The sequence below is a fragment of the Andrena cerasifolii genome, chromosome 4 (assembly GCF_050908995.1).
Source record: "Andrena cerasifolii isolate SP2316 chromosome 4, iyAndCera1_principal, whole genome shotgun sequence".
In the NCBI taxonomy this organism is placed as follows: Eukaryota; Metazoa; Arthropoda; class Insecta; order Hymenoptera; family Andrenidae; genus Andrena; species Andrena cerasifolii.
In genome coordinates this window covers 2,064,126-2,091,253 of record NC_135121.1, presented here as the reverse complement: position 1 = coordinate 2,091,253, position 27,128 = coordinate 2,064,126, and the positions used below count along the sequence as shown (strand labels likewise).

The following is a 27,128-nucleotide window of genomic DNA, read 5'->3' as shown; positions in this document are numbered from 1 at the left end:
GGCGTAGTGTGCGCGAGGTGGGGGAAATTCTCGAGGGAACCCGTCCCCGATCTGGCATCACAGGATCCGACAACTTTGGATCGGCCCGAGGCATGCGGCGACAGCTAGGGAAAGACGAGCCTCCTTCTATACATGTTTATTTGTGATTTTTTTTTAGAAATACGAATTTTAAGTGGGACCGCATAGTTTCTTTACTACTGCGTTGTAATCTATATAAAATATATAAAAGAAATTTATGTTAAACAATTTTATTAAAAATGCAGTAAAGACTAAATTAAAAGGCACTAAAAACTAAAAAATAATTCTTTTCTTGTACTATTTTTTTATGGTGTTAATATCACTTTAAATAAAATTGTGGGACACCATGTGCAACCAGAAGTTGAGGTATTAGTCATTCCTGTTATGAAATATCGTGTCCCACGATTTTATTTAAAGTGATTTTAACACAATCAAAAGTGTAGTACAAGAAAATAATTATTTTTTAGTTTTTAGTGCATTTTAATTTAGTTTTGACTGCATTTAAAAAAAAAAACGTAAAGCATTACATTTTTTTATATATTTTTTATTTTCTAGTTCTTAGTGTTTGTGGATTTACATTTCACAGCTCAGACTTCTTTACAAATATCGTTTATTGCTGTATACAGTTTAACAGTTTGCTTAAACGTTGTAGTGCCACAGTCACTAAGAAATAATTATTTTCTTGTACTAAAATCTCGATGGTGATATACTACGAACGCCTGCAAAGTTTTAGTTTTACTGTTCGTACATACATGACGTATCATTTCTCGATAAATGGAGTATTTTCGGTAATCGTGGTGCGACTAGCTTGCGTCCCGAACGCAGGGGCTTTTTGTCGTTTTCGTAAAAGAACGCGAGTGGCTCATTTCAAATACCTGGCTTCTAGAGAATATCATAAATTCTGGTCTTTTATTGCACATTGAAACATCTGTTTTGTAGAGCCTACATATTTTTTTTCGTGAAAGAGGAGTCACATAATTTGAAAAAAATTGCCCTGACTCCCTTAAACATTCCTTCTACTTTTAACACTTTCGAAGTCGTTTCAATGAACACCATGAATTACATAAAAATTTATTCTTTACTTTACGTTGTTATAAAAATACCGTAAACTGGGGGAACATGGGCAGGTTTTTGGAACATTTTGTTATATAATTTAAAAATTAACATGTTTACATTTGCTTTAAGTATCCTATCATAACATTGCATCTTTTGTGATTGTACTACAAGTGTAAAAATGCATAAAATTGTTGTCCTTTTCCTTCTTTAATACATGTTAAAAACATTAGTGTACCGGGGTAACATTGACACATCATATAGATAGCATTAACGGGTTAAGTTTTACTAATCTGAAGTCAGTAAGATACATTGACATTTAAATTTGTTTATTTTATTTTATTGTTTACATCTTAATAGCATTAATAGCATTAACAGGTTAAGTTTTACTAATCTGACGTAAAACAATGTAATTCCGGGGTATTCCAATGTTACCCCGTGCTGCCAATGTTTCCCCAGTTTACGGTATGTATCCTCTGATGTCATAAAAATTTCCTCAGTTTGCCTTAGCTTGCCTCAACTTACCTCGGCTTGCCTCGGCCGCACAGAACGAAAAATCTCAATTTGTCCAGCCCGAGGCTTTCGGGCCTGCCTCGGCTTGCCTCATTCGCGTTCGTGCTCAACTCTGTACGCGGCCTTAGGATATTAAGATGTTAAGAAATTATTTCTAACTGTTTGTTCGTCTTGGAAAGTCAAACGAGCATAAATTTTGTACCTATCCGCAATTCTGTTTATTATCACTGCATTTGTTATATTTATTCAACGTAGGTCAACGGTAATCTTTTTCCAATAATTATTTTCATGTATCTGTGTTGCATGTTTATTCCTGAGACAGTTTAACTGAAAGATTAGCATAACTCACTAATTGATGTTGGTCTAGCGATTTCATACCGCATAGGTACGAGCGATAACACTTTCAATGCGCTGCTCTACTTAGGAATTTGTAGGGTGTAGGAATAGGTACGTTGTTAGTTCCCAGTGTAAATTTTTGTGGGGTTATAATAGGTAAACATCGGACCTTAATATTATCCAAGAAGAAAATTTGCCACTTTCTGCCACTTTCAGAAGTATTACATTTTTTCTTCGCGCAGGTTATGCTTAGCTTGTACAGAATGTGGCATTTAAATGGAAACACCTAAATATCTCCGTTATTAGTGGTAGTATGGAAAACCTCCAGAGGACAAAGTTGCACTGCTTGGAAGGGCACGTGCAATGGCAGATGATTTTTTTCGAAAATCATTTATTTATAAGATTTCAAGGTCAGCGTTTTTTTCTCTAAATTTTAATACATGCACCTGAAATAGTGACCCATGTCGCTCGGCTCGGGGTTCGGGGGACCTCAAGAATGAAGGCCTTCGATTAAAAAAATTATTTGTGGCCGACGGATGAATTCCCGTCGAATAAACTGATTCATCCGTGGCGTTTTAAATAAAAATAAATCTGGGTTAGTTTTATTCGGTACGACAAACAAAGATAAAGTCTCTTAAGGCTGCCATCTCGCTGGACCTTGAATGTGTGCGTACGCTCACACAAGCTAGGATGTAGTAAACAAACCGTTTCAACCAACTTTCGTCCTGGAATCGGCACGGAGGAAAATTTTGCCGGTATAGTTGCCTTCAGTAAACATCCGTGCAAGGTGGTCTGGTGCGTTTGAACGCTAATAAGCACCGTACAGCTCGAAAACTGATAGAATGAGGCTTCAAGGCTACTCCCTCAGAGGCGTGATGGTATATTCGAACCACGTAGCACCAGCATTCCCTAGTATAGTGCCTCTACGAGCTATAGTGACTTAGGTGTTGGGTCCCTCAGCGAGGTCTTCACCGATATCCTGCTGGGTATGAGCCTCTAAACGTGGCCCGTTACTACCTCTAGCAGGATAGTGTTTAGGGAGGGTCAGGACAAAACCGGGGCCCTATGGATTAAGTGTTACAACTTCGATTTTAATAAAATAAAACAGAAATTGAAGATACTGTTTATCATTATTAAAAGACACCAATTAAGCTTTGCTACTGACTATTAAAAATTGTCTCATTGTCAGCACATATTAAATACAAATCCATTTCAGTAAGGTATATGTACTGCATTAGAACAGTAGCAATATAAATTATTTTATATTAATAACTTATTTTACCCTTTAGGGCCCTGGTTTTGTCCTGGTCTTCCCTAAACACAGTTCTGCAAGAGGTATTAGGGGGGGGGCACCTTTAGCGGCCCGTACCCGGCAGGGTATCGGTTAAGGCCCCGCTGGGTACCTCACACCTATAGTCGAATTAACGAAAGAAGGCACCTTGGGACCGGGGCTAGAATTTGCGACGTTGCCGCTACTCCAGGCTCGCGATTGGTGCTTCCCCTACGCGGCTCCCTACGCCTTGGCCAATGACTTTCGACTACTTAGCTGTGGGCTTAGAATAATCGTTGTCCTTTTTGGGGTGTGTATTGCTATCCTCTTCCAGAGGGGGAACCCAACGTTCTTCCCATAGAGATTTCACAGAGTGTCGAATCTTATTGGTACGCGCCATGCAGAATGAATGGCGGACAAGTCGAGGAATACAGGCTCATAGGATTCTTATTCTTTTTAGCGTCGTTCACTTTTTACACTCGATGTCAGGGATTTTGTTCAAACTGAAATATTATATACGAAGGGATTTTAGTCATGACTTTGCTGGTTTTGAATTTGTTCAATTTTTGCCAATTTTAATGAAACCGAGCTGTACTTGTAAATTTTTATCTCGGAAACTCTTTATCGTATTGAATTTATTCTCTTTTTATTTTAATCTAGAAAGTGCGGGGTATTTTAATACTCTTTTTAATATTGAAAAATTAATTTTGTAATTTTGAAAATTATAACCAAAGTTTTATTTTGCAAATTTCACGTACGAAATATTCTGCTTTCGAGAATGGAATTTTGAAAATTAACGTCAGCATGAGCCGTTATTAACCGATGAAGAATTTCATTAACTCTATATTTTGTAACCAAGTTCAAAACCTGTTAAACAATGACTTAAACCTTTCCATAATTTCGCGTGTTCACAAAATACAAATTGCATTCTGATCAAAGTTTCTAAAAATGTGATCGATTTGGCGCGGAGTGACGTGTAGATGAAGGAATCTGTTTTATCGAGCGAGCGAGAGAAACATAGTTGCACTTGAAGTTAGAAAGAGTCGTCCGATCTGCTACACAACGTGGCAACGTCGCACGAAGTACGGAGCAAGCATTGGGTCTCCCACGAGCCACGCGCGCCGGCCTACGGGCCGCCCAGGTGCCTTCTTTCGTTAATTCGACTATAAGTCACTATAACTCGTAGAGGCACTATAGCATTTCTGGTTGGCCCACAGTATCCCCAAGTTGGGAATTAGTTGGCCATCAAAATGCCAACAATAAATACTACTAGGGTTCGTTCAAATCCAAGCTAACCGATAAATGTAGGAAATATATATTTGCCGATACGTATTGAAATTCGTATCGCGGTGTTGCCACATTTCCCCTATTATTATTTTGTCGTCAGGGAGGCTTGAATGAATCACAGCGAAGCGGCTGGAGATTACAGAGATGGGCAAAGATAATATCTGGATATAATAAAAGTTACTATATGTTTATCCGTTATACAAAGCTTCGAATAACACGATTTATCTATATTCCAAACACCACGGATGAATAAAATTTGAAGTGAACTTATTCGACGGCGAAAGATAATTTTTTTTATTCGAAGAACGTCTATTCGAACCGTCGAATAAGGTTTTCATCTTTATCCGTAGCTTATTCGACTTTTATTCGAAGGCTTCGAACAACTTTGGGCAGCGTGTTTATCCGAATCGGCGCGATCACTCTTCGAGCTGAAGACTTGGGCTGTTCGGCGGCGGCTTCTTATCTCAGTTATATGCGTGTTTTAGAAATAGTTCTGGCTACTTTTTTGTCTTTTGTTCGTTTTGAGATTCGTTTCCCTTATGCGGAACCAAATATAATTTCCCATCATTGTCTCATCCCAAAATCCATCATACCGTCGCTCAATACCCTTCATATTCTGATGGAATCTCTGTCCCTGTTCGTTATTTAGTTACATCGCTAAGATTTTTCGGGAAAAAATTCAAGTGAGAATACAAGAAATGGATCTTCAGGGGCATATTTACGCCTGTTGGAAAAAAATGAAAGCCATACATTAGAAAATGAACTACGAGTAGAAATATATAAAAAAAAAAATTGTATGTTAAACGATTTTATTAAAGATGCTCCACGATTTTATTTAAAGCGAAAAAACACCATCGAAATTGTAGTACACGAAAAGAATTATTTTTTAGTTTTTAGTGCATTTTTATTATATCTAAAACACACACGTATTAACAAAATAATTGAAAAAATATACAGAATGAATTAAAAGTGAAATAACACAATATAATTGAAGAACAAAAAAACACAAAAACCGAGAAAAAATGAAATTTTAGTGTTTCCACACAATTGTCTTTAGCTTCGGTATTTATCAATAGATTTCCTTCAGTAGCAGCTTATTTTCTTCGTAAAACTGCAGACTCAACGTAAGAAATGAGAAACTCGGCCGATTTTTGCGATTTCGATTTTTCCCAGATGATTAAATGAATTGTCGATTACAATTTCGGTCGATAAAAATGCCTTTTTCACATATTTCCATCGATTTCACCCGATCTGCTGAAGCGATTTGAAAATTTTGTCAGACACATTTGTTGGTGATTCAATTATCTTTAATTTGATATAACTGAGGTAGCTTTCAATATATTCTGCCGAAAGTGTTTTATTAACATCTCCGAAACTAAGACCGACCGCCAAAAAATTTAAGGGGAAATGTTGTTTAGAACGACGAGCTTAACGACATGTAAAGGTCATCGAAATCGGCGAGGGCCCAGTTGATGAACCACTTGCCGATGGGCATGTTTACCGTGCTCTACAGTCGTGCACTGTTAAACTGCATGTGTTCTAAATTGTATGTGCACTATATTCTGTGTCCTATTTTGATGTGCGCTAAATTGCATGTGTAATATCGTACTGTGTAGTATTGATATGGAGCCAATTAATTTGTGATAGGCAACATGGGATTGTAGCTTCTCGTAAGTTGGGGCCGAGGGACAGAGCACTGCAGAATCAAATGGAAAAATAAGTGTAAATTCAGTGTGGGTACTGATTACGCGCAGGTTGTACGTACTTTGTCGTAGTTTCTTATGATGAAACCAGGTGGCATAAATAATTCCTGTGGGAGATATAACACACCTCATCGTTACTAACATGCGTAGTACTCCCAATGATTTTTTTTACGTCTAAAATCAGATACTGGAAATTTTATGGTCGTTTGTACATATAGGTACATAAGTTCTTGTTATTTCTTTTACATAAAACCATTTAATAATGATATGAAATTTAAATCTGAGCTTGCAATCTCTTTTTGTGCTAGGATTGGATCGTAGTTCCTCCTTTTTTGTACATACTTAGGTACGGTCACAGTCGTTTTTCGTTATACTGATGTTATATCCTTCTTTGATAATGTAATTACACGAACCTTTGAATTTTCAATCGTAATGCGAACATTCTTTTCGTTCTTGACTTATTTAATACAAGTCGTCATTTACAGCTGTTGATTTTGTCTCTACTAGTTAACTACTTATAAGAAATGCCAAGAAATGTAGGAGAGTAACTTGAAAGTATATGTACAGTATAGGTAAAGTGAGGAATACCTACGGAAACTGGGATGAGCATGCATCCCAACGGTGGCCTGTTGGTCCTGTCTTCACTTGGCATAACTTCTAACTCCGGTGTCCTACCTAACGGTACACAATTAGCTTTAGCTAGATCAAGGTTGGCAATCTTCAATGTTTCGTGTGGTCGGCTCACACATACCTGTGTGGATGCCGCTTTATCACTGTCGAGCATCGGCCACGTGCAATAGAGGGGTGGGAATAGCAGTAACATAATATTAGGTTGCGGCATAAGTTCTGCCGCTAGAGTACCCAATAGAGTCCTCTACAAATTCGATTTTTGAAAATAGCTTATACATACCTACTTACTTCAAATTATGTATTTTCCATAATTATTTATGACAGTTTCCCATACATGTGGAAATTGTGTCATGACTCTTTTATAAAAATCTTCGGATTTATCAATAATTAAAATTTTTTAAAAAAACCCGACTGCTTAAAAAGCGAACAAAAATGACAAAAACAAGACAATTTATTTTCATGTTAAGATTGCATTTATTTATACATAGTATATTATTTATCATAAACAGGATAATAATGTGACAATTTAAATTAACTCAATTGTCTGTATTCGGAGGCCTTAAATCTTTCCATGCGTTTCTACCCCAAGCATGTACCGCAATGGCTAAAGAAAGTGCTTCAAGCTGGTAACAAAAAGAGGTGGACAACATCAATGCAAATTCATCCTTATATATTGACATTTCAACTTCAGCGTGTTTTGTACCTTATGCCTATGTTTCTCTCTTTGTCCGTGTGGGGAATACTGTTAGCGTTGTTAATAGCCCACTAAATCTAATTAGGGCAAACAGCGATACACAAAATTTATTAAGACAATATGTCATTTTTTATTTCGAAATAAATGCTCGAATGTAAATACATCGAAAGATTTAAGACCTCCGACTGCAAGCAATTGAGTTAATTTAAATTGTCGTCTTATTATTATCCTATTTATGATAAATAATATGCTATGTATAAATAAATTAAATCTTAAATCTTTTTATCATTTTTGTTCGATTTTTAAGCAGTCAGGTTTTTTTTTAAAAAAAAAATTTTGAATCTTTTACTTTTTAGTTATGTATAACAATATTGTATGGCAAGGGCCGCAGCGTATTTAGTTCATTAAGGGAAATAACTTTTCTCGCATCCAGGTCACTAATTGCAAGCCCTTCCCATTTTTTTATTTCTATCTCACAATTTTGAAAATTATATATCGTAGGACATTTGGAAGGTCAAGACAATTCTAAAGACACCCCATTTCTCCAAATCGGTGTATTCGTACAGGTTCTAGAGCGTAACATCTGGGTATACAAACGCAATACTTACCCTCCTTTGCGTGCCGCAGTCGGATAAAAAAGGAACTTATTGCAGTGTTCTTGGCCGCGAAATAATTCAAGTTTCTTCCGTCTAAACTGTTTGATTCAGAAAGGTGAAAATCCGTTGGTGCCAGATCCAGGGAATATGGTGGATGAGGAATAAGTTGTGGCCTGGCGTTGTCACAGAGCTACAGGACACCCTTTTGATTCACACGGGGTGGTCTTTTAATTTACAGTCCTCGCAGCACTCTTTCGAGTTGTTAGCAATAGAAATTAGCATTGAAAGTTGTATTTAGATTAAGTAACATTTCAGAATTCTTTTCTCTCCGAACCTTCTTTTCGACACCTCCCAAGCGGTCACAGACTTGCTCAGTTTATAGTAGCTGGAAGAGCTATAGTAAGGTCGCGAGATCAATGGAGCGCGTCGGCACAAACGAGTTAACAGAAGTGTGAGAAGATAACGACCCGAAGCGTGAATCAAAGCCGCTACATCAGTCGGTGGCGCCGCTTGATGGTTTAAGGCTTGATATACCTACGGCCGTCGCTACACACTTTCCAGCTACTGTACCTGCACTGTCGTTCGATCCGTTAATCAGTGTTCGATCTTGAAGGAGAAATGCGCTGGAAGAACGCTGTTTTATAGAGAGGATAATTTTCTTAGGATCGTCTAAGGTCGGTAACTGATGGTCAAGTTTCCAACAGAATATTGAACTGCAATTGAAAGAAGGACAGGGAACTGGAAGCAGGTATCTAGGAACAAGTGGTGGTAAACTTTCGTCCCTTCTGTAACGTACCCATATTGCAAAGAATTGTATCCTTAGTATTCACTTTTAGCGAAATTGTTGTCTTGTACAGCAACAGACGAGGAAATGCTCTTACTTTATTCAAAACGATAGGGGTATCAAGGAATTCCATGATCACTGAACATTTTTCCACTTTTACTCCATCAACCTACCAAATAATCGATCGTAGATACTTTTATAGCTGGTTCTTTCTTGTTTCTTCGAGCGAGTGAGCTCGCAACTTGGACAGAAAATTCCGATTAGAGGAACATTGTAACCGGCATGCACGCACACATAGGGGGAGCCCGGGAGACTTGACCATATGGGAAAGTTAGGCCGCTTCAAATATCTGTTCTAAATTTCCCGGTAGGCGGGCGGTTGTCGAGCCATAGCGTGCGAATTCTTTACCTTTACCATGTCATGTCACAAAATGACGATCGGTAGTCCGCTTTAGCTGTGAGTCAGGAAAACGTGTTTCTTCGTGTTCGGAGTAAAATACAAAGTAAAAGCTCAATTAAAGTATATAAGATAATTATTGTAATGTCTAAAGTTTGTGGCTACTTATTATAAACTAAAGCAACTCGTTGTTTTTTTCATTTGTTCCCGAGTTACTAGAGTATGGTCAAATCTCCCAGCGCTCGGGGAGGGATGAGTGAAATCTCATTTTTTATAAAATTTAATTTAGTACTTACATTTATTAACTTATTGAAATGATATAACCCTCAAATTATAGTCTGATAACAAGGCTTTACTGTGACATAAATATAAAATCGATGCATCTGATACCCTAGATTTCGTGGACCTTCAAGTAAAAGGTGGTTCAACTCTCCCGGACTCCTACTTTTTCTTTTGGTCTGATAGGAAAACTTGGGAAACATGAAACAATAATTAGCCTGAACGTTAGGCTTTTGATGACGGTCAATCCAAAAATCTAGTCGCGACAATATTTGTTTCTTTTAAACAGGAAACGAAGCCTTGTAATAAGCACAGCGATATAAAAGGTTAGAAGTATGCATTTACATTTTTGTCAGTTACTAACTGTAAGATATAACGCGAAGCAGTGCAATATTTTGATTACGAACTTTTGCGATCAACGTCGTGTTTAACGTAACCTATAAAGCTGCACAAAACCTTTTTAATCGCACGAATGGCATAATGTTACCACACGAAAAGTGTTCGTTGTAAACTTCATTGGAGTCTCCCGTTTGATCTCTCGACAAATATCTCGACTGCAACAAAGAAATCGATCTTTCCAGTTTTAGCCACATAATCCACGCGACGCCATTACATGAAGTTCATTAAGCCATCGTTGCATAATTAAACGGGCGAGTCGCTACCAAAACACACGTGTACGCGGAGCAACCTATCCAGTGCTATCATTAAAATCGGCCACGAAGTAAACGTTTCAGTCGGTAAATATTTAAGTCGGCCTGTAAGGGTTCGGTAATGAGAGTCGAGATGGATCGATATGGACATGTATGCGGACTTCGTCGGTCGTCGACACTCTCAATAAATATTATCCATCGACTAAAATTGCTTTCCCATTTCGACCCTCCTGTGTACGCGTTTACACGATTCTAATTCAATCATAACTAATTCTTTTCGGCCCCTTCGCATCGTCTCCCTTATTCCTGTATTAGTTGGCTCGTGCATGCGCGCGCGCGCGCGCGTTTAGCTCTTTTGAGCTATAAAGGCAGGCTGTCACTACGCCTCGCCGCGCCTCGCCGCGCCTCGGCTCATTTTATTCTTCCTATGCTTTTCTTAAGTAGTTTGACAATTTGACTCACACTGCGCTTCGCCTCGCCTCGGCGCGACTCTGAGCTGCAGATTCTTCCTCGAGAATATTTTGAGGGAGAGGTGTGGTATGAGCCTACTGAATTGACGACTGCACAGGAAGAGGTTCTCTGAGCAACTGACCAAACACATGAACCGAGGCAAGCTCAGATAAGTTCAGGTAGGGAAGAACCGAGGCGACGGGAACCTAAATGTGAGTGCGAAAAGAAGTTGCGTCGAGGCGAGGCGTGGTGAGCGCCTATCTTACAAGGGGAGGACACCATGAGGTAGGCACTGCTTTTGATGAATCTATGTCGAAATTAAGTAAATAGGTGTCCGAGCGTTTCTGCCAATGGGCCTTAATAATAGAGATATTTACATGGAAATTATTAAAAATTTCATAGTGGCCGTGGGGTTTTAGTGGGTAAAAATCCCACACTACCCTGGTGTCCGCGGGAGATTCCCTTCTGGAAGCGTTGGAGTGCCTTTTGAAGATGTATCCAAGTTAAAAAAAAACTTTAAAAATTTTTTTTATAATTTTTTTTTAACTTGGGGAAATCTTCAAGAGGCACCCCGACTCCTCCAGAGGGGAATCCCCATTGGCGACAGGGTAGTTGAGGGATTCTGACCCACTAAAACCACACGGCCACTATGAAATTTGTAATAATTTCCATGTAAATATCTATATTATTAAGACTCATTGGCTGAAACGCTCGGACACCTATTTACTTATTTTCGACATAGATTCATCGTGCCAAGGCTCATCAAAATCGGTGTCTACCTCATGGTGTTGTCTCCCCTTGTTAGTATACCTAGCACTTGGCTGGTACGGATGCATGTAAATTTAACATTTTTTTATTATTATTATTATTATTAATTAAGCCGGAGTCCCCATGGTGTACAAAAGAAAAGACAAGTGCAATTACAGAGTCTGAACACTTACTTAACCAATAATTAATAGCTAGTAAGCAAACAATAATTACACCTATAGGATAAACTAAGTACCACCATACAGGTGATTAACTAGCTTATATAGCAGCGTCCTGAACGAGTCCTAAACATTTAATGATTAAATTCGGAAACACCTTCTTCTTTAAGCTGCTGATGAGATCCAACAAATGCAATAGAGCATGGTGTAATATATTTTAGCATTCATTTTTACAGAAACGTATGTGCGTGCAGGCGCAAGCAATTTATCATGATAAATGAGTTACCTCTCTTGCACCGATACCACGATTGAAACGATAACGGGACTTCTCGACATCGGTTGCAAAATTTATGCGCAAGGTGTAGCTCGATAAATTGGCAAAGAAACGATTACTATACATAGTAGTAACCTACAGGTATACATACCTATTCACCAGGGTCATTTTTGGGCCAAGTTCCTTAACAAGGTTGAGAATATGACGCTGTTACAGTGTTACCCGCATGCAAGGCTGCGCGTACCTACATGCCTCTGTAAACAGAACGAAAATAATTTCCTGAACGGGGTGAAAGAAACCGCAGCGCATACGGGCGAACGACACTGACAAATAGACAACGTAAAAAGTTTGTTCAAGTTCACGAATAGTTAACATTTTCCTGGGTGGTATTCAGTGGCCGATTTAACAGGGCGGCTGATGAGCATTTGCCGCCTAGGCCCCGGCAGGGCCCCATGACCAAAAAAAAATTATAATTAGGTATAGGTATCCAAACACTACTCTTTTTCGTACTACTACACTTGACCCGTTTTTAGTAAACTACCTCTTCATTTTCTCCAAAAAATGGGCCCCTGCCCAGAAGGCCCTCTTAGGGACCTATCTTCAAAAAGAAAGTTATGATTTTAACCAAAAACACTATATTTTTTTCTGTACTACTACCCTCAGTTCCTTTTTAATAAACTAACTCTTCATTTTCCTCCAAAAGTGGGCCCCTGCCCAGAAGGCCCTCTTAGGGACCTATCTTCAAAAAAAAAGTTATGATTTTAATCAAAAACACTATATTCTTTTCTGTACTACTACCCTCAGTTCCTTTTTAATAAACTAACTCTTCATTTTCCTCCAAAAATGGGCCCCTGCCCAGAAGGCCCTCTTAGGAACCTATCTTCAAAAAAAAAGTTATGATTTTAACCTAACACTATATTTGTTTCTGTACTACTACCCTCAGTTCCTTTTTAATAAACTAACTCTTCATTTTCCCCAAAAATGGGCCCCTCAAAAAGTTTGCCACCTGGGCCTTTTTTCTTAAATCCGCCACTGGTGGCATTTCCCCCGAAGAATTAAATAAGAGTGTTAAGTTACAGTTAACAGAAAGTATGGAAATTCGTTCCCCCAACGTGAACGGGATACAGGTTAGGGGAATATGCAAATCGATTCATCGGGAATATATTTTAGGTGAAAATTTTACTCCAAGAGCAACGGAAAATTTATCCTGCTGTAGCGTGACGTTTTCTCTTCTCAAATAGAAAATGGAAATTATCCGCTCAGCGTGGATGGCCGAAAGAGTTTTCAAAAGACATTATACTTCCGTTGCACTATGCTGCTCCTCTAATATGCAAAGTGGAATTCTTTCACCGACGATAGAGCGATGTTTCTGTGATCGGAATACAACGACACGACTAATTCAGCACCATAGTGCACCTTCCGCTTCGTCAGTTTCTCATATAAACGCTCCTACTTAATGAGAAATAAAATTGTAAGTACGATGGTTATGATGCATGATTCTGCGCATGGGTAAATACACAGATCTTACGAAAGAAAACGGAGTCTAAGGTGAATGTCCCAATTTCTGCTCATTTAAGAGGTAACTCGTCATAAAGAAGGTATACAAAATTTGTTTGTGATCAAAATTTGCAGAGTAATTGATTAATTCCTTAATAATAAATCAACCAATTCAAAAACAATTTAAGAAAGATATTTCAAGATGTTTAACTATTAGTAATTTCTAATTAAATATAATGCTCTAAATGTCCGTATTTCTGCTCACGAAAAATAGCGATGTATGTATTTCTACTCACCATTTCTACCAATTTCTGCTTACATAATATGTTGCCTTTTCAGGTTAAAATAACTTACATCTTTTATGGAGATGTTTTATAACACAACAATAAAGCATAAAATAATGATAAACAACAAATACAATGCCTTCGACTAGAAATAGAGGTTACAGCATATATTAAATTTTAAGGTTATATTACTAAAATTTTGGTGAGCAGAAATGTGGACATGACAGTGATTCACTTGACCCTAAATCTATTCACCTGTTTTCTATTTAAAAGAAAATAAAAATAGTAAAAAATCTACACCTAGAGCACAATACGGCATCTGTTTTTGTTATTAAATAAGAACTTTTACTGCAGAAACTATTTTCTGCCCAATTATCGAATACCAATAGTGACCCTTAGCACAACCAGCTAGAAGACGGTCGAAAAATCATGAGCTTCTTATTTTAAAAGTTTTTCGTTGCTTACACTGTGCTTTGATTAGCCCCAAGGTCGTAACAACAGTCGCGTAAATGTTTAAATAATTTAGAATTACTTTGTTGCACCTATAGTACAAACGTAACGTTTATAATAATAAGAAAAATATTAAATGAGGAGAAATCGGGACACGAGCAGAAATTGGGACATTCACCTTATCGCAATATTTGTCTCTTTGAAATTGCTTTTGTTAGGCATCTTTTCTTTTTATTAAGAATAATTGTAATATTGCGAAGCACCTTTCAAGTGTGTGTGCATACAGATACAAATATTTTATTTTATTTCGAAACACTCTACTCTTTTCCTACTTTATCTGTGGTATTTGAGGGATTAGATTTTGAAATTAAATAATAAGATAAAATACGTAAAATATAGCACGAAATAGGCAATCAAAATTTAACCGAACGAAATTGTATTTGCTAGTATTTTGTAGTCTTTTACAATAGTTTGCAAACTTACTGTTTTGACGAAGCACGTATATTATTTAATATGTTTTACATATTTTATGAGTAAAAGATCTTCAGCAAAATAACTTCGAAAATAAGATTGTTGGGGAACGAATTTAGATAATTTTGAATGTACAAGTTCAAAATATTGGATGAATGAATTTATTTGTAGAAAGTTGTAACCTCGCTATACGTTGGAATTTGATATTCAATGTAAATAGGCGAATACCTCTAAGACGTTAATGCCGGTGTCTCACTCGTATCTGTACATATTCTCGCATCTGCAAACGCACACATTTGTACACGGTCGATATTTGAACACTGGTTACATAGCTTTACATAAATTCACGAGGCAGGGAGGATTAATTGATAACGATCAATCATAGCACTGGTTTTCCAAATATTTTTTTTGAAAAAAAAACGATGTACTTAGGTCAAAATAGAACAAGTAATATATCTACTCTTACAAATCATTTTATCATGTTAGAGAGCTACAAACACAAAATTTCCGCGAAACGTCAAATCCGCGTCATCAATAAATACAGGTGTAGGTATTTTAATTGTAGGTGTGTACAAAGAATTCGGTGTAATCAAATTTATATTTTATTCGCCGTCTTTATCTGTTTAGGTACTTACCAATATTAAGATGCTAAGAAATAGAAACGTGTAAACGTCAAATGAACAAGTATTACACAGTTCGACAAAATTTGATTTTTGTTTGGACTCGTAATTTTCAATAGCCGTTTCTTATAGGTTTTCGAGCCCTGAAAACCTATCCGCAAACCGTTTGTCGCCATCACCCTCAGTTCTTGAGAAATTCGATTTTGAAAAAAAATGCAAATTTTCAAATTTGAACATCTTTTGTGTCGAAACGGTAATACTTAATCGGTTGCTCGTTGCGTCAAATTAGTCTATGGATCCTTCCAAGTACAGGGATATAAGTTATTAATACATTATGAACATTTAAATATGTTTAAACAACGATTAAAGAGAAAAGGACACCCGAAATGCAACCATTTTTGCAGATATCTTTCAATTTATTTCCAAAACTAAGGGTCTAGGAGAAAATCTAACTACTCCACGCGGTGCAGCAGAAAATTTTCTTTCGGAAACCATCAACAGAAGTGGTAAGTCACGTTTTGTTTTCAATACAGAAGCGAAATAGTCTGGCAAAACGCGCGGCGCCGACAGTGGTAGTCAACGGCGGCGCGCGATCCACTGCCGCTCAGCGTAACACAATCGCTTAACGCGCGTGACCACCACTGTCGGCGCCGCACGTTTTGCCAAACTATTTCGCTTCTGTATTGAAAACAAAACGTGACATACCACTTCTGTTGGTGGTTTCCGAAAGAAAATTTTCTGCTGCACCGCGTGGAGTAGTCAAATTCACTCCTAGACCCTTATTTTTTAAAATATATAGCAAGATATCTGCAAAAATTGGTGCATTTCAGGTGTCCTTTTCCCTTTGATCGTTGTTTAAACATATTTAAATGCTTATAATTCAATAATAACTTATATCGTTGTATTCGGGAGGGTTCATAGAATAATTTGACGCAACGGGCAACCGAATAAGTATTACTGTTTCAGCACAAAAGATGTTCAAATTTGAAAATTTGCAGTATTTTTCAAAGTCGAATTTCTCAAAAACTGAGGGTGATGGCGACAAACGGTTTGCGGATTCGTTTTCAGGGCACGAAAACCTATAAGAAACGTCTATTGAATGTTACAATTCCGGATGGGTGTTGAACTGTGTTATTTTAAGTTGCTGCTTTCTTAAAATCTGAGCTGTTGTTTTTAAGTTTAGTGCTTCGTTTCCGATACTTGGAGGAATATTCCGTTTTTACTTACCAATGAGTTTTATGAGTTATATATATATATATATATATATCTGTATATATAGGTGGGTACATCCATGCCACTTTTAATGTACATGAGAATCATTCTGATAATGAGATGGAACTTGGTTCGCGAAAGCTTATAGACAACCATCTTTCATTAGTAGTAAAAGGGTTGTAGATCGAAAGCTGACCGAACAATTACGATAATGGTATTTTTCCTTGCGTCGTTCTAAGCGATGACACAAACGAACTGCTGCTTGCGATAACAAGGCGTCTGTGTCGCCACCGTTGTACCATTGTCCGTATTTATAGCAAAGGCGATAATTCTGATGATATATCGATGCAAATTGATGGCACCGTAGTCCGGCAAAGTGGGGAAAAGGGAAAAAGCGTAATGAGGACGAGTCTGATAAGATTTTTATTATTTGAAAAAAGTTTTACCGTTATTTCTCTCTCTCTCTCACACACACTCCCCCCTCCCCTCTGTCTCCCTCTCTATCCATATATCTATCTATCTGTCTACCTATCCCTCAGGATCTACAGATGTATGCAATAATATTGGATATTTGTTTGATTACTAATTTCATTATATTTTTATTGTGATTTGTTTTTTGACAACTTATTGCTTTCGCAAAAGTTTCACCTCAAGAGAAACTTGAAAAGTGCACGAAATAATAGATAGATGAAAAGAAGCCTTCTTTTGCACGTTTCATGTCTTTACATAAGTTGGTTTCGATCGTAAACGCGAAGCAACTCGTGACGACGCCACAGGTTAAATTAATTTCTTCTCGATAGAATCTTAACAGTGATGGGCCCGTCGTACAACTTACGTACAAGCTCTTTTATCAGCATTTTACAATCAATACACCGTTTGTTTGGAATTTCGAGGACAGCTGTTTGCACGAATTATCAAACGATCATCGTTAGACTACTCGAGGACTTTCTGGACGCGTTTTTCCTCTTATCGGCAGCTTGATCCGCATGGAGGAACATTCCTGAGCGATTGATAATAGTTCGAGGCAAATATTTAAGTTTCAAGGAACTTTTTGCATAGTTGACGAAGAAACTTCGACGAATTTCGCGGGTTCTGAATTTAATACGACCCGTTTGTTTAACGAACTATATGTAACTGTCGATACTCGACCAGGTGCATTCCAAATGCATAGTTAAAATATATTACGTATACTCACCGTTAACCGAATTAGAGCGAGGAAAACTTTCCTTAAAGAATTTTATTTACGATCCGTTTAATTTGCATTCTGAGTCGAGTACAAGAAAAACTATTTGCATTTTACCACTTATAGCTTTTAAAAATTACGCTTACTATCCTTTACCAGTTTTAGTAAACTTAAGTGCTATATTTGAAGGAAATTATAAATCATACCACTTCCGTCACATTTTTATTCAGTGATCCATACATATTTCTATTGTCTTTATACAATAAAATTACAACATTGCTTATAATTCCAAATAGTATAAGTTCTAAGTAAATAAACAATATGTTTTATTAACTTTAACAACCAATATATTAAAAAGAAGCCTGGTTAACTTTAACGGTTAATCGTAATAATCGTATTTTCATTGAGAGTAATTATAATTGTTTAAAATTAATATCTTGCAGCAGACCCAGCTCGGGCCTTTTTGGGCCCTAGGCGAACTTGCCAAATTGCTCCCTTTATTTAAAATACATTTATTTGAGCTTGTTGGTGATCCCACTGAATTTTTATTCGTAGCTTAAAAGATTTATAATACAACTTGTAATATTTCATTTACAACTCGTTTTAAAAAGTGCCAACAATGAAATTACCATTTTGCGCCCCTTCTCCACTCAGCGCCTTAGGCAGCTGCCTAATTTCCCCTATAAGGACGATGCGGGTCTGCCTTGCAGGATGTCTTAGGAATCGTTTTATAAAATTGTATAAAATACGGTAGTACTTAAAGCCTCCTAAGATACTTCCATTTTAACTCTTGCAACGATATTCAATTTTTTTATTTACCTACGTTCGAGAAACTTATGTAACCATGAAAGTCAGCAAGTCGACGTTTATGAAAAAGTGTACTTAATGGAACGTTAACTTTTCTCTGTATATGTCGACATGAGTAACGAAACTAATTCAATTGCTGGATCGTAGTACGTTAAATTATTAACTTCCGCTTAATTGCCTGTGACCAAGCGGTCTCTTGACTTTTATTGTGCGTCAAGAATTATTTGCAATTCGAAGAAGGAACGTGGGTACCGATCATGTTCGAAAAGGACTTTGCTCGTCACTGACACAAACAGATTATTCGTACTGTCTGGTATAAAAGACTCGCCACGATTTATAGGTTGATTCAGGTGCGTTCAGTTCACCTTGACTCATTATTCCAAATCGCGTTCTGTTGCTTTCTTCATTGGTTAATCGAATTTGCGCTGCATCCAGCTTGCATATGTATATACCTACTAGGGTGGCTCTTATTTATTCTTGGTAAAATTTTTTCCCAAGATCTTCGTCGGGGTACCCTCCGGAATAGTTCCAAATAATTAAAAAAAAATCCGTGTAAAGTTGCAGCTCGATCGGATAACGGGAAAGGGTGCCTCTGGTTCATTAAACATTTAAATCATTATTTAACAGCTCGCGAAGTCGATTTTATATAATATCCTCCAAGTTATTGATTAAATCAAAATGTATGTCAAACAAAAGTTGTAGATCCGGACCAGGAGCATATTTTATGTTTTATTAATTTTTCTCGTGCCACAAGGGTTTTCGAAAAAAGTCCGAAAAACTAAAAAAAAAAAATTCCCTCAAATTTTGAAAGTTTAAATGCTTTTAGAACACTTTTTATTTGTGCAGGCGAACAAAAAAATGGAATTTTTATTTTTTTGGACTATTTTTTAAACATTTAAGGGAGGGCATATACAAAAATATGCGAAAAAGATATAAAAAAATCTTATTTTCAGTTTTTGATATGTCATGAATGTTTCCTGAAAATTTGTCAAATGAGTCTATATCCTCGATATTTTTGCGAATTTCGGTCCCAAATTTTCAGGAAACATTCGTGGCATATCAAACACTGAAAATAAGATTTTTTTTTTATCTTTTTCGCATATTTCGGTACATGCCCCCCCTTAAATGTTTAAAAAATAGTCCTCGAAAATAAAAATTCCATTTTTTTGTTCGCCTTTATAAGTAAAAAGTGTTCTAGACGCATTTAAACTTTCAAAATTTGAGGGAAAAAAATTATTTATTTATTTTTAGTTTTTCGGACTTTTTTCGAAAACCGTTTGTCGCACGAGAAAAAGTAATAGAATATAAAAAATGCTCCTTGTCCGGATCTACAACTTTTGTTTGACATATTTTATGATTTAATCAATAACATGGAGGATACTATATAATCGACTTCGCGAGCTGTTAAATAATGATTTAAATGTTTAAGGGCCAAGAGGCACCCTTTTCCTTTATCTGATCGAGCTCAAACTTTACACGGATTTTTTTTTTTAATTATTTGGAACTATTCTGGAGGGTGCCCCGACGAAAATTCAGAAGTCGAAAATAAGAGCCACTCTAGTATATACCTACCGATCGTTCCAGTAAACCAATCGTTACTAATCGAATTGCGAATGTAGATTCGATTAGCTATTTAAAAGTCGTATATACTTTTCGAAAAGTAGGTACTGCTGCGAATTAATTAACATGTGAATTACTTTATTTTCTTTACGAATGCAAGAGAATATGCGTACGATATGGTTGTATATCCGCCACTCTGATTGCGAGTATGGTAAAACCGTTGTTTATATACAATATTTCTCTTATTTGCTTTTTACAGTCTCTTACATTTGTATCTGATATTGACTTACTGTCATCCCCAAATAAATGGAATACAAATTCGATTTTATATTTTCTTATTAATAAATTATTTTTTGCTTAAGACTATATGTCGGTTATTAAATTGAAAATATTGTATGCGCAAGTACATACACAGGTTGATTGTTGATTTATTAACAGCTTTATTTATTAATAATACAATTTACATACTTTGTGGGTGCAATTCTTTTCAATTATTTACTACTGACTTGACGACATTTAAAAGCGAACAACTTGTTCCTTAGTATCGTGATAATAGGATATTCCTGAATACTAAGTAACAATATTTTCTTATTCTCTAATGAAATTCAGTTTCTTATATGCCTTCGTTGTATATTATTGATTGCGAAAATGATACATTTCATTTTAATAACAGTAGGGGAAAGTGGGGCATAACCGGGTGACTAATGTATTTTTCCTGCTAGCATAAAGTCAGACGGCAAAATAAACTTTGGTCACCGCTAGAAATCTTAATTGGACCTTACAGAATCAGAAAATGAGAGTTCTTATATGTAAAAACTATTTGACTCACAGGAAAATAAGTTTGCTCGGAAGTATGCAAGTACCCGATTTTACCCTACAGGTGTGGGTAATATCGGGTACCTATTAAAAAACGCATAAAATATGATATAATTATAAAGCCATTATTACTATTATTTTAGAAACCATAATGAAAGATATTTTGACAAATATTAATTTGTACGTAAATTTATTTTAATTTATCTAGTGCACAAAAATCACAAATAAAGGTCTCGTCACCCTCCTCGATACAAATATTGCAAATCTCATGAGCCCATCCGCGATCTATATATACAATCAAGATTATTATTGGATTTTTTAAAGATTAGAAATCAGCTTTTATAAGACATTTACGCTATACATAGAAAGTATGGGTACCCGATTTTGCCCCAAACTCAAATACCCGGTTTTGCCTCAAATGTGGTGATTTACTAAACATTAAATATTTACACTTCAACACGCGATAAAGAGCCGGGTAAAACGTAAAAATACTGTGTAAAGACTACAGAATACAATGTAGTAGTTACCGTAATAGATTCTTTAAATCCAAGCGGTATAAAAATGGCAATTCACCAACGCAACACTGGAACTTTTCAACTCGAAATTTTTAAACTTCTCTGGATGAAAAACTACGACGGGCTTTGCTGCGATTAATCTCATACCGTCGTGAGGTCCACCCGAATGTAACACCATACGTTAGGTGCATATCGCAGCTCCTGTCTTAGAAAAACAATGATACCCGGTCTGACCCGCGTACCCGGTTTTGCCCCACTTTCCCCTAATGGAGAGAGGGCGAGAGAGAGAGAGAGAGAGAGAGAGAGAGAGAGAGAGAGAGAGATCGACATATTACTTGAAATCTACAAGATCGAATCATTGAAATTCTTGTTTCAGGTGAGAAACCGCACAAATGCGTTGTCTGTGGCAAGGCGTTCTCTCAGAGCAGCAATCTGATCACACATATGCGCAAGCATACCGGTTACAAGCCGTTCCAGTGCGGCCTTTGCGACAAGGCTTTTCAAAGGAAGGTCGACCTGAGAAGACATCGGGAAGGACAGCATCCAGCAGCGCCAGCACTCGATTATCGTTCCCTTCAGTTACCCCCGCAGTCTAACAACGTCCGACACTCGGCAGCGCTTCAACCACCTTCCGCTTATCACATGATACCCATCCCCGGTAACAGTTGAGACTCTTTGCCAACCACCATCTTACGTTTGCTTGAACTTTACCCTAACTCTCCTTATAACCGTTCATATACCATTCAATTGCTGCATGTTTGTTGATTACCTTCTATTCGTGTACGCGTAAAATGGAATCGGAATGGTGAAAGGGAAGCAGTTAATTAAACATGGAAAGGGAAGACACGAGAGATCCTAAGTAAATAGAAGCGCGGCAACGAATTCGTAACACATCGTTCAGACGTTATTTAATACTATAATTGCAAAGTTTTAAGCATGAATTCGTTTCCTATGAATCCGCGCTTCTATCGACTTACCTATTGCTTCGGCGGAGACCACCTTCTTTCTCAAAAGTCACGAAATTAAGGATTTTGTGTACGCGTCCAATATGTAGGTGTAGTATGAGGCACACCTGTTCCGAGTACGTACCTACCTCGCTCTGCCTGCAACCAGTACTTATGTATATACCTCCCGAATTTTCAATAATGGAAAAGCGCCTTAGGGAAGTCACGTTTTTACATGTTTTTATTGCTAAATTTATAGTCATCGGCGAATGAACAAGATCAGCCAATTAAGGTAGGAAATCTTCAGCCGTCCATTATTACTATATTTTCGGCATGTGCATACATGTACATATATAAATATACACTTAAATATATATATATATATATAAAAATATTAGAAAATATATTATATGTTTTAATATAGATTTAAAGATGCATGTACATATGGTGTGTAAAGCATACGATATGTATAACGAAATAGGAAAATTGGTAAAAGTCGCGATTGAACCAGTCAAAATTAGTTGCGTTCATTGGAATAGAAACCCGAAAAATTGTACACGTACCTATCTGAATATAATAGTGGTAATAATTTTAGATGCTCTTTTGAAGGTCTAATTAACTAAACATGATTTTATAATACAGTGGTTAATGAGCCTAAAAATCTGGACGCAATCAAGGGGTAGCTCGTTTGGAAGCAAGTAATCACACGTTTTGATGTAGATGCAAGTATGTGAATTGTGATTGAAATTCGAATCGTATTAGAGGGACATAGTTCTCGTTGCTATGATTAAAATTGTATACGTGCTATTGGCAAAGGAATCTACCACCGCGGGAACGGTGGCGCTAGTGTAACATAACAAATATGGACGACGCAAGTATACCTTTTTCTAAATGTTTATATGGTTCCAGTAGTACCGTAAAGTGGGGTGACATTGCCGACTTTTGAACTTCAAATAACTTTTTTTAGCACTCCTAGTGCGTTAAATTTTTTTTTGCAAAATACTATTATACGATAGATGGCGTGTAGATTTAAATAGGCTTTTAAAAAAATTCTTTACATAAACGTACACTTTTAAAATGCCAACCACCAACATGGTGGGCAAAGTTACCTGCTCAGTTGGGGTGTCTTTGCCCACGTCAAATTTTTCAGTGAAAACATGCCTAAAACTCATTATTGAGTTATTATTGAGCAATCGTTCTTATTCTAATGGATACATAAGACTAGTATTATCAAAACATGTTTTAAAAAAAAATTATATAAAAAAAGCCGAAATGTCGTCGCTGAATGTATGGAGAATTTTGGCTTCCTCCGACGCCGAAAGACATGTCTGTGCCCCCGATTTTTTTTCGAATAAACCCCTGAACTTATTGTCGAGGGTTTTCCGGGGAATCTTATAAACTTCGGCGGCTTTTCTCCTCGACAAAACTTCTTCCGCCATTGCTTTTAAAACCAGCTCTAATTTTTCGTCGGAATTATTTCGGTATGACCGACTTCCAAGCTTAGGTTTATAAACTCTCGGCATCTCCTACAAAAAAAGAATAAATATGTGGATCGTATCAAATATTTAGCATTGTATAACAATTTTGTACGAGATTTTAAGGTTTATTTTCTCTCAACAGCACAAAGTTCGGAGATCACAAAATTCACTTGGAAAAAAAAATTTGTTTGTGTAATTTTTTACTCTGAAAAATTCCCATATGATTGAATTCGCTATTGTTTTTTTCGTTTGACCTTGGAGAAATTATTGCTATCGATTACAAAACACCATACGTTCTAATTACTTCACAATAAAGTAAAATAAAGTTTTTCCGAAAAGTGGGCAAAGTCACCCCAGTTTACGGTATACAAGTTTATTTCAAAGCTATTTCTTACAGTAAAAATGTTGACAATACATTGACACAATTTTGGAATATGTAAATGTAATGTGAACAATTTTAGTTGCTCCAGCTTTTGGCACTATTATGAAAACTTAAATTGAGATCATTGTTCATTGTAGCGTTACAATTTGTTACACAACACTTATTTCTCTGCATACAGTTCGTCGATACTGTGAAAATTGGTAGACCGCAATAAATTGTATACTTGCGTCGGCCATTACTACTAGTTCGCGTACCGACCGCTAGTGTCGCATACTAATGTTCTACCATAGAGACACTATAATAAGAGTCTGGACACGAGAAGGCCACTTCTTGATTGGTCCGCCATTTTTTATCGAAATCCTGCGAGAGAGAAAGAGATATACACCATTTCACTCTTAACCACTCTTAACAACTCTTACGTTTATGGCGGTATTTTACTATGTATTAATCTGAAAATGTGCATTTGGGTAGTAAAAAAATAATGTATATATATTCAAAGCATAACTTTTTTTGGCCACTTTTGATTGGCCCGCCATTTTGCATCTATTCCCGCTGATTTTAATCATGCTTGTCACATAAAAATAGGTTTACTTCACAGAGGCGGGAAGTATCCCTTGGTGCTCAATTTTTATAAGGAATATTTTTTAGCCATAAAGCTCGACGTTCGGGACATTTTGGAAAAACTCTCAAAATATAACCCTTTTCTGCGGTGTTATTTCAAAGGGGTGCTGTACATCCAACCATTTTGTACGAATCAATCGGAATTAGAATTTCTTGATATACCTATGTATATACCTATTTACGTGAAGTAAACAGAAGTAAAATACCGCCATAAACGTAAGAGTTGTTAAGAGTGGTTAAGACTGAAATGGTGTATATCTCTTTCTCTCTCGTGGGATTTCGATCAAACATGGCGGACAGTGTCTCGTGTTTAGACTCTTGTTATAGTGTCTCTATTCTACCAAAGAGGAGATATAATAAGAGGCGTCACTCCCGGCGGAACCTTTGAAGTACTTACTTGACCTTGGCATTTAAATTGGTTGTCTATTCGAGCGGGATATTCAAATCGACTAAATGTGCCTTACCGCAATTTGCTGATTATTGCCGAAGTTTGCCGTGGTTTACCGATCATTGCCGAATGGGCATTTAAATTGGTTGTCTAGTGATTTTCCTAGTTTATGTCTGTCCTTGTTGAGTGACGCCTCTTATTATATCTCCTCTTTGGTTCTACTCCCAATAGATATTAGATACTATAGGAGAAAAAACATAAGAAGCACAACAGCTATCAAAATACATGTATCTTCTCATAGAATATAGGTAGGTACTTTCCGCACCCGTACGTCTATAATTATATTTTTACGCAGGGCGTGTGTATGTGTGCGCGCGTGACGTGTGTGAATGTGTGAGCCTATAAGTCCGTACAAACGAGTTAGCGTTACCAGTTGCACGTGCAGGGTTTTAGGATACTTACTGTTAGATTTACATATTTCTACATATTTTAGACGCGATTTAATAATCACTTGAGTGGCAAAATGGAATAATATTCTTTCGTTGGTAAAAAATCGAACGGTTCGTTACAAGAGTAATACGAAACTCGAAGTTCCTTAACCCTCGGTTGTCACACCTACTTTTTCGAACGTCGTTGTCACACTGGGTCAATTTAACCCTGCCAATTTTCAATCTGTTGTTATTTAAAAACTATTTGTTAAATTAAGTCTAAAAAATTCTGAGATAAAGTTTGAACATTGTAGAATATTTGCCCATCGTTGAAATCTGACATTTAAAGTGTCATCCTGCTTAAAAAAAATTTTGAAGCAATAAGAGTTCCGACAAAAAGTTTTTTGCTTAAACAATTGCGGGGGTTCAATTTGACCCAGTGTGACAACCGAGGGTTAATAATAAATTATCATTTTAATTTAAATACATTTGTTTTCGCTGCACGGCAGGGTTTAATAAACAGGGCTGTTAAAAGTAATGTATTATTTCTGGCGTATATGAAAAATGTATTGGATATTCAAAACGAAACATGGAGTTGCTTCCAGTGATCCTCAGTAAAATGTTTTAAGATGTACGTGTTATAATAAAAGTCCATATGTTTCATAAATTTAATTAATTAAACGAAACGGACATGCCCAATTGATTTGCCACTTGAGGGATTAAAGGATAAGATTTACTTCTGAAGCGTGTTTCGAACACTGTTTAGAAGAGAGTAATTTTTATGAATGCACAGTGATAGTGCCGGAACATTCAATACGTATTATCATTGTATTCGTTTCAATGCTGCCCGATGTTTTATGTAGTACATTTTATTCTTTTTAGTTCCCAGGGTTAGAGTGACGGATAAACAAAACGTTTGCTTTTATGAACCTAAAAACTCGAAATACGTGGACGTGCCTTATCTCAATTATTCTCCCTGTCATTTAAGAAGGAACCCGTTTCGCGCAACTAGAATAAGCTCATTGGCTCCGAAACAGCGTTGGTGGGGGTACAGCCAATAGTGCCTTCTCCCGGGACCAATGAGCGTCACCCCTGCGCAGAACTGGTCTAAATTCGTCGGTCGGCAGGTTCCTTCTTAAATGATAAGGAGAATAGGTACCTACAAATTTCAATTAACCCGAACCGTGTCTATGGACTACTTAGTGTCTACTGTTTTATATCGTATTTCTAAGTATTGGAGCACTTTACAATAGATTAAGAATTGTATGTTGCAAACATGAAGAAGGCTTCGAGTTTGACCTCAATGTGACGTTTTTCAGAGTAATCAAAAGGGAAACGAAAAGTGCAAGAGTCTCTTTTAATTATTATTTTAGGTGAAAGATTTTCTATTTTTGCTATCACAGTTTGGAATATTACATTCTTTTTTGCAATAAATAGTTTCAATGAAAAATAAACAATTTTTCGTTAGAGTTGTTTTAAACATTAAGCATTGATTGTATACGTGGATTTGCATTTTAGCAGTACTACAAATTCCGAGTGGAATAATATTATTATCAACAATCGCTTTCGTAATCAAAGTAATTTTTGTAGTTAAATTCTCCTGGTAATACGAA

The 27,128-nt window shown here is 36.7% G+C and overlaps 1 protein-coding gene across 4 annotated transcripts in view; it reads left to right on the top strand.

The window, feature by feature from the left end:
- Positions 1–23,020, top strand: part of LOC143368056 (uncharacterized) — a 67,436-nt gene extending 44,416 nt beyond the window's left edge. For all 4 annotated transcript variants that reach the window (XM_076810424.1, XM_076810422.1, XM_076810423.1 and 1 more), the window contains exon 6: positions 21,651–23,020. In XM_076810424.1, the coding sequence (XP_076666539.1) occupies positions 21,651–21,943 (293 nt within the window). In that variant the 3' untranslated portion in view covers positions 21,944–23,020. The remainder of the gene's footprint in view (positions 1–21,650) is intronic.
- Positions 23,021–27,128: the final 4,108 nt, after the last annotated feature.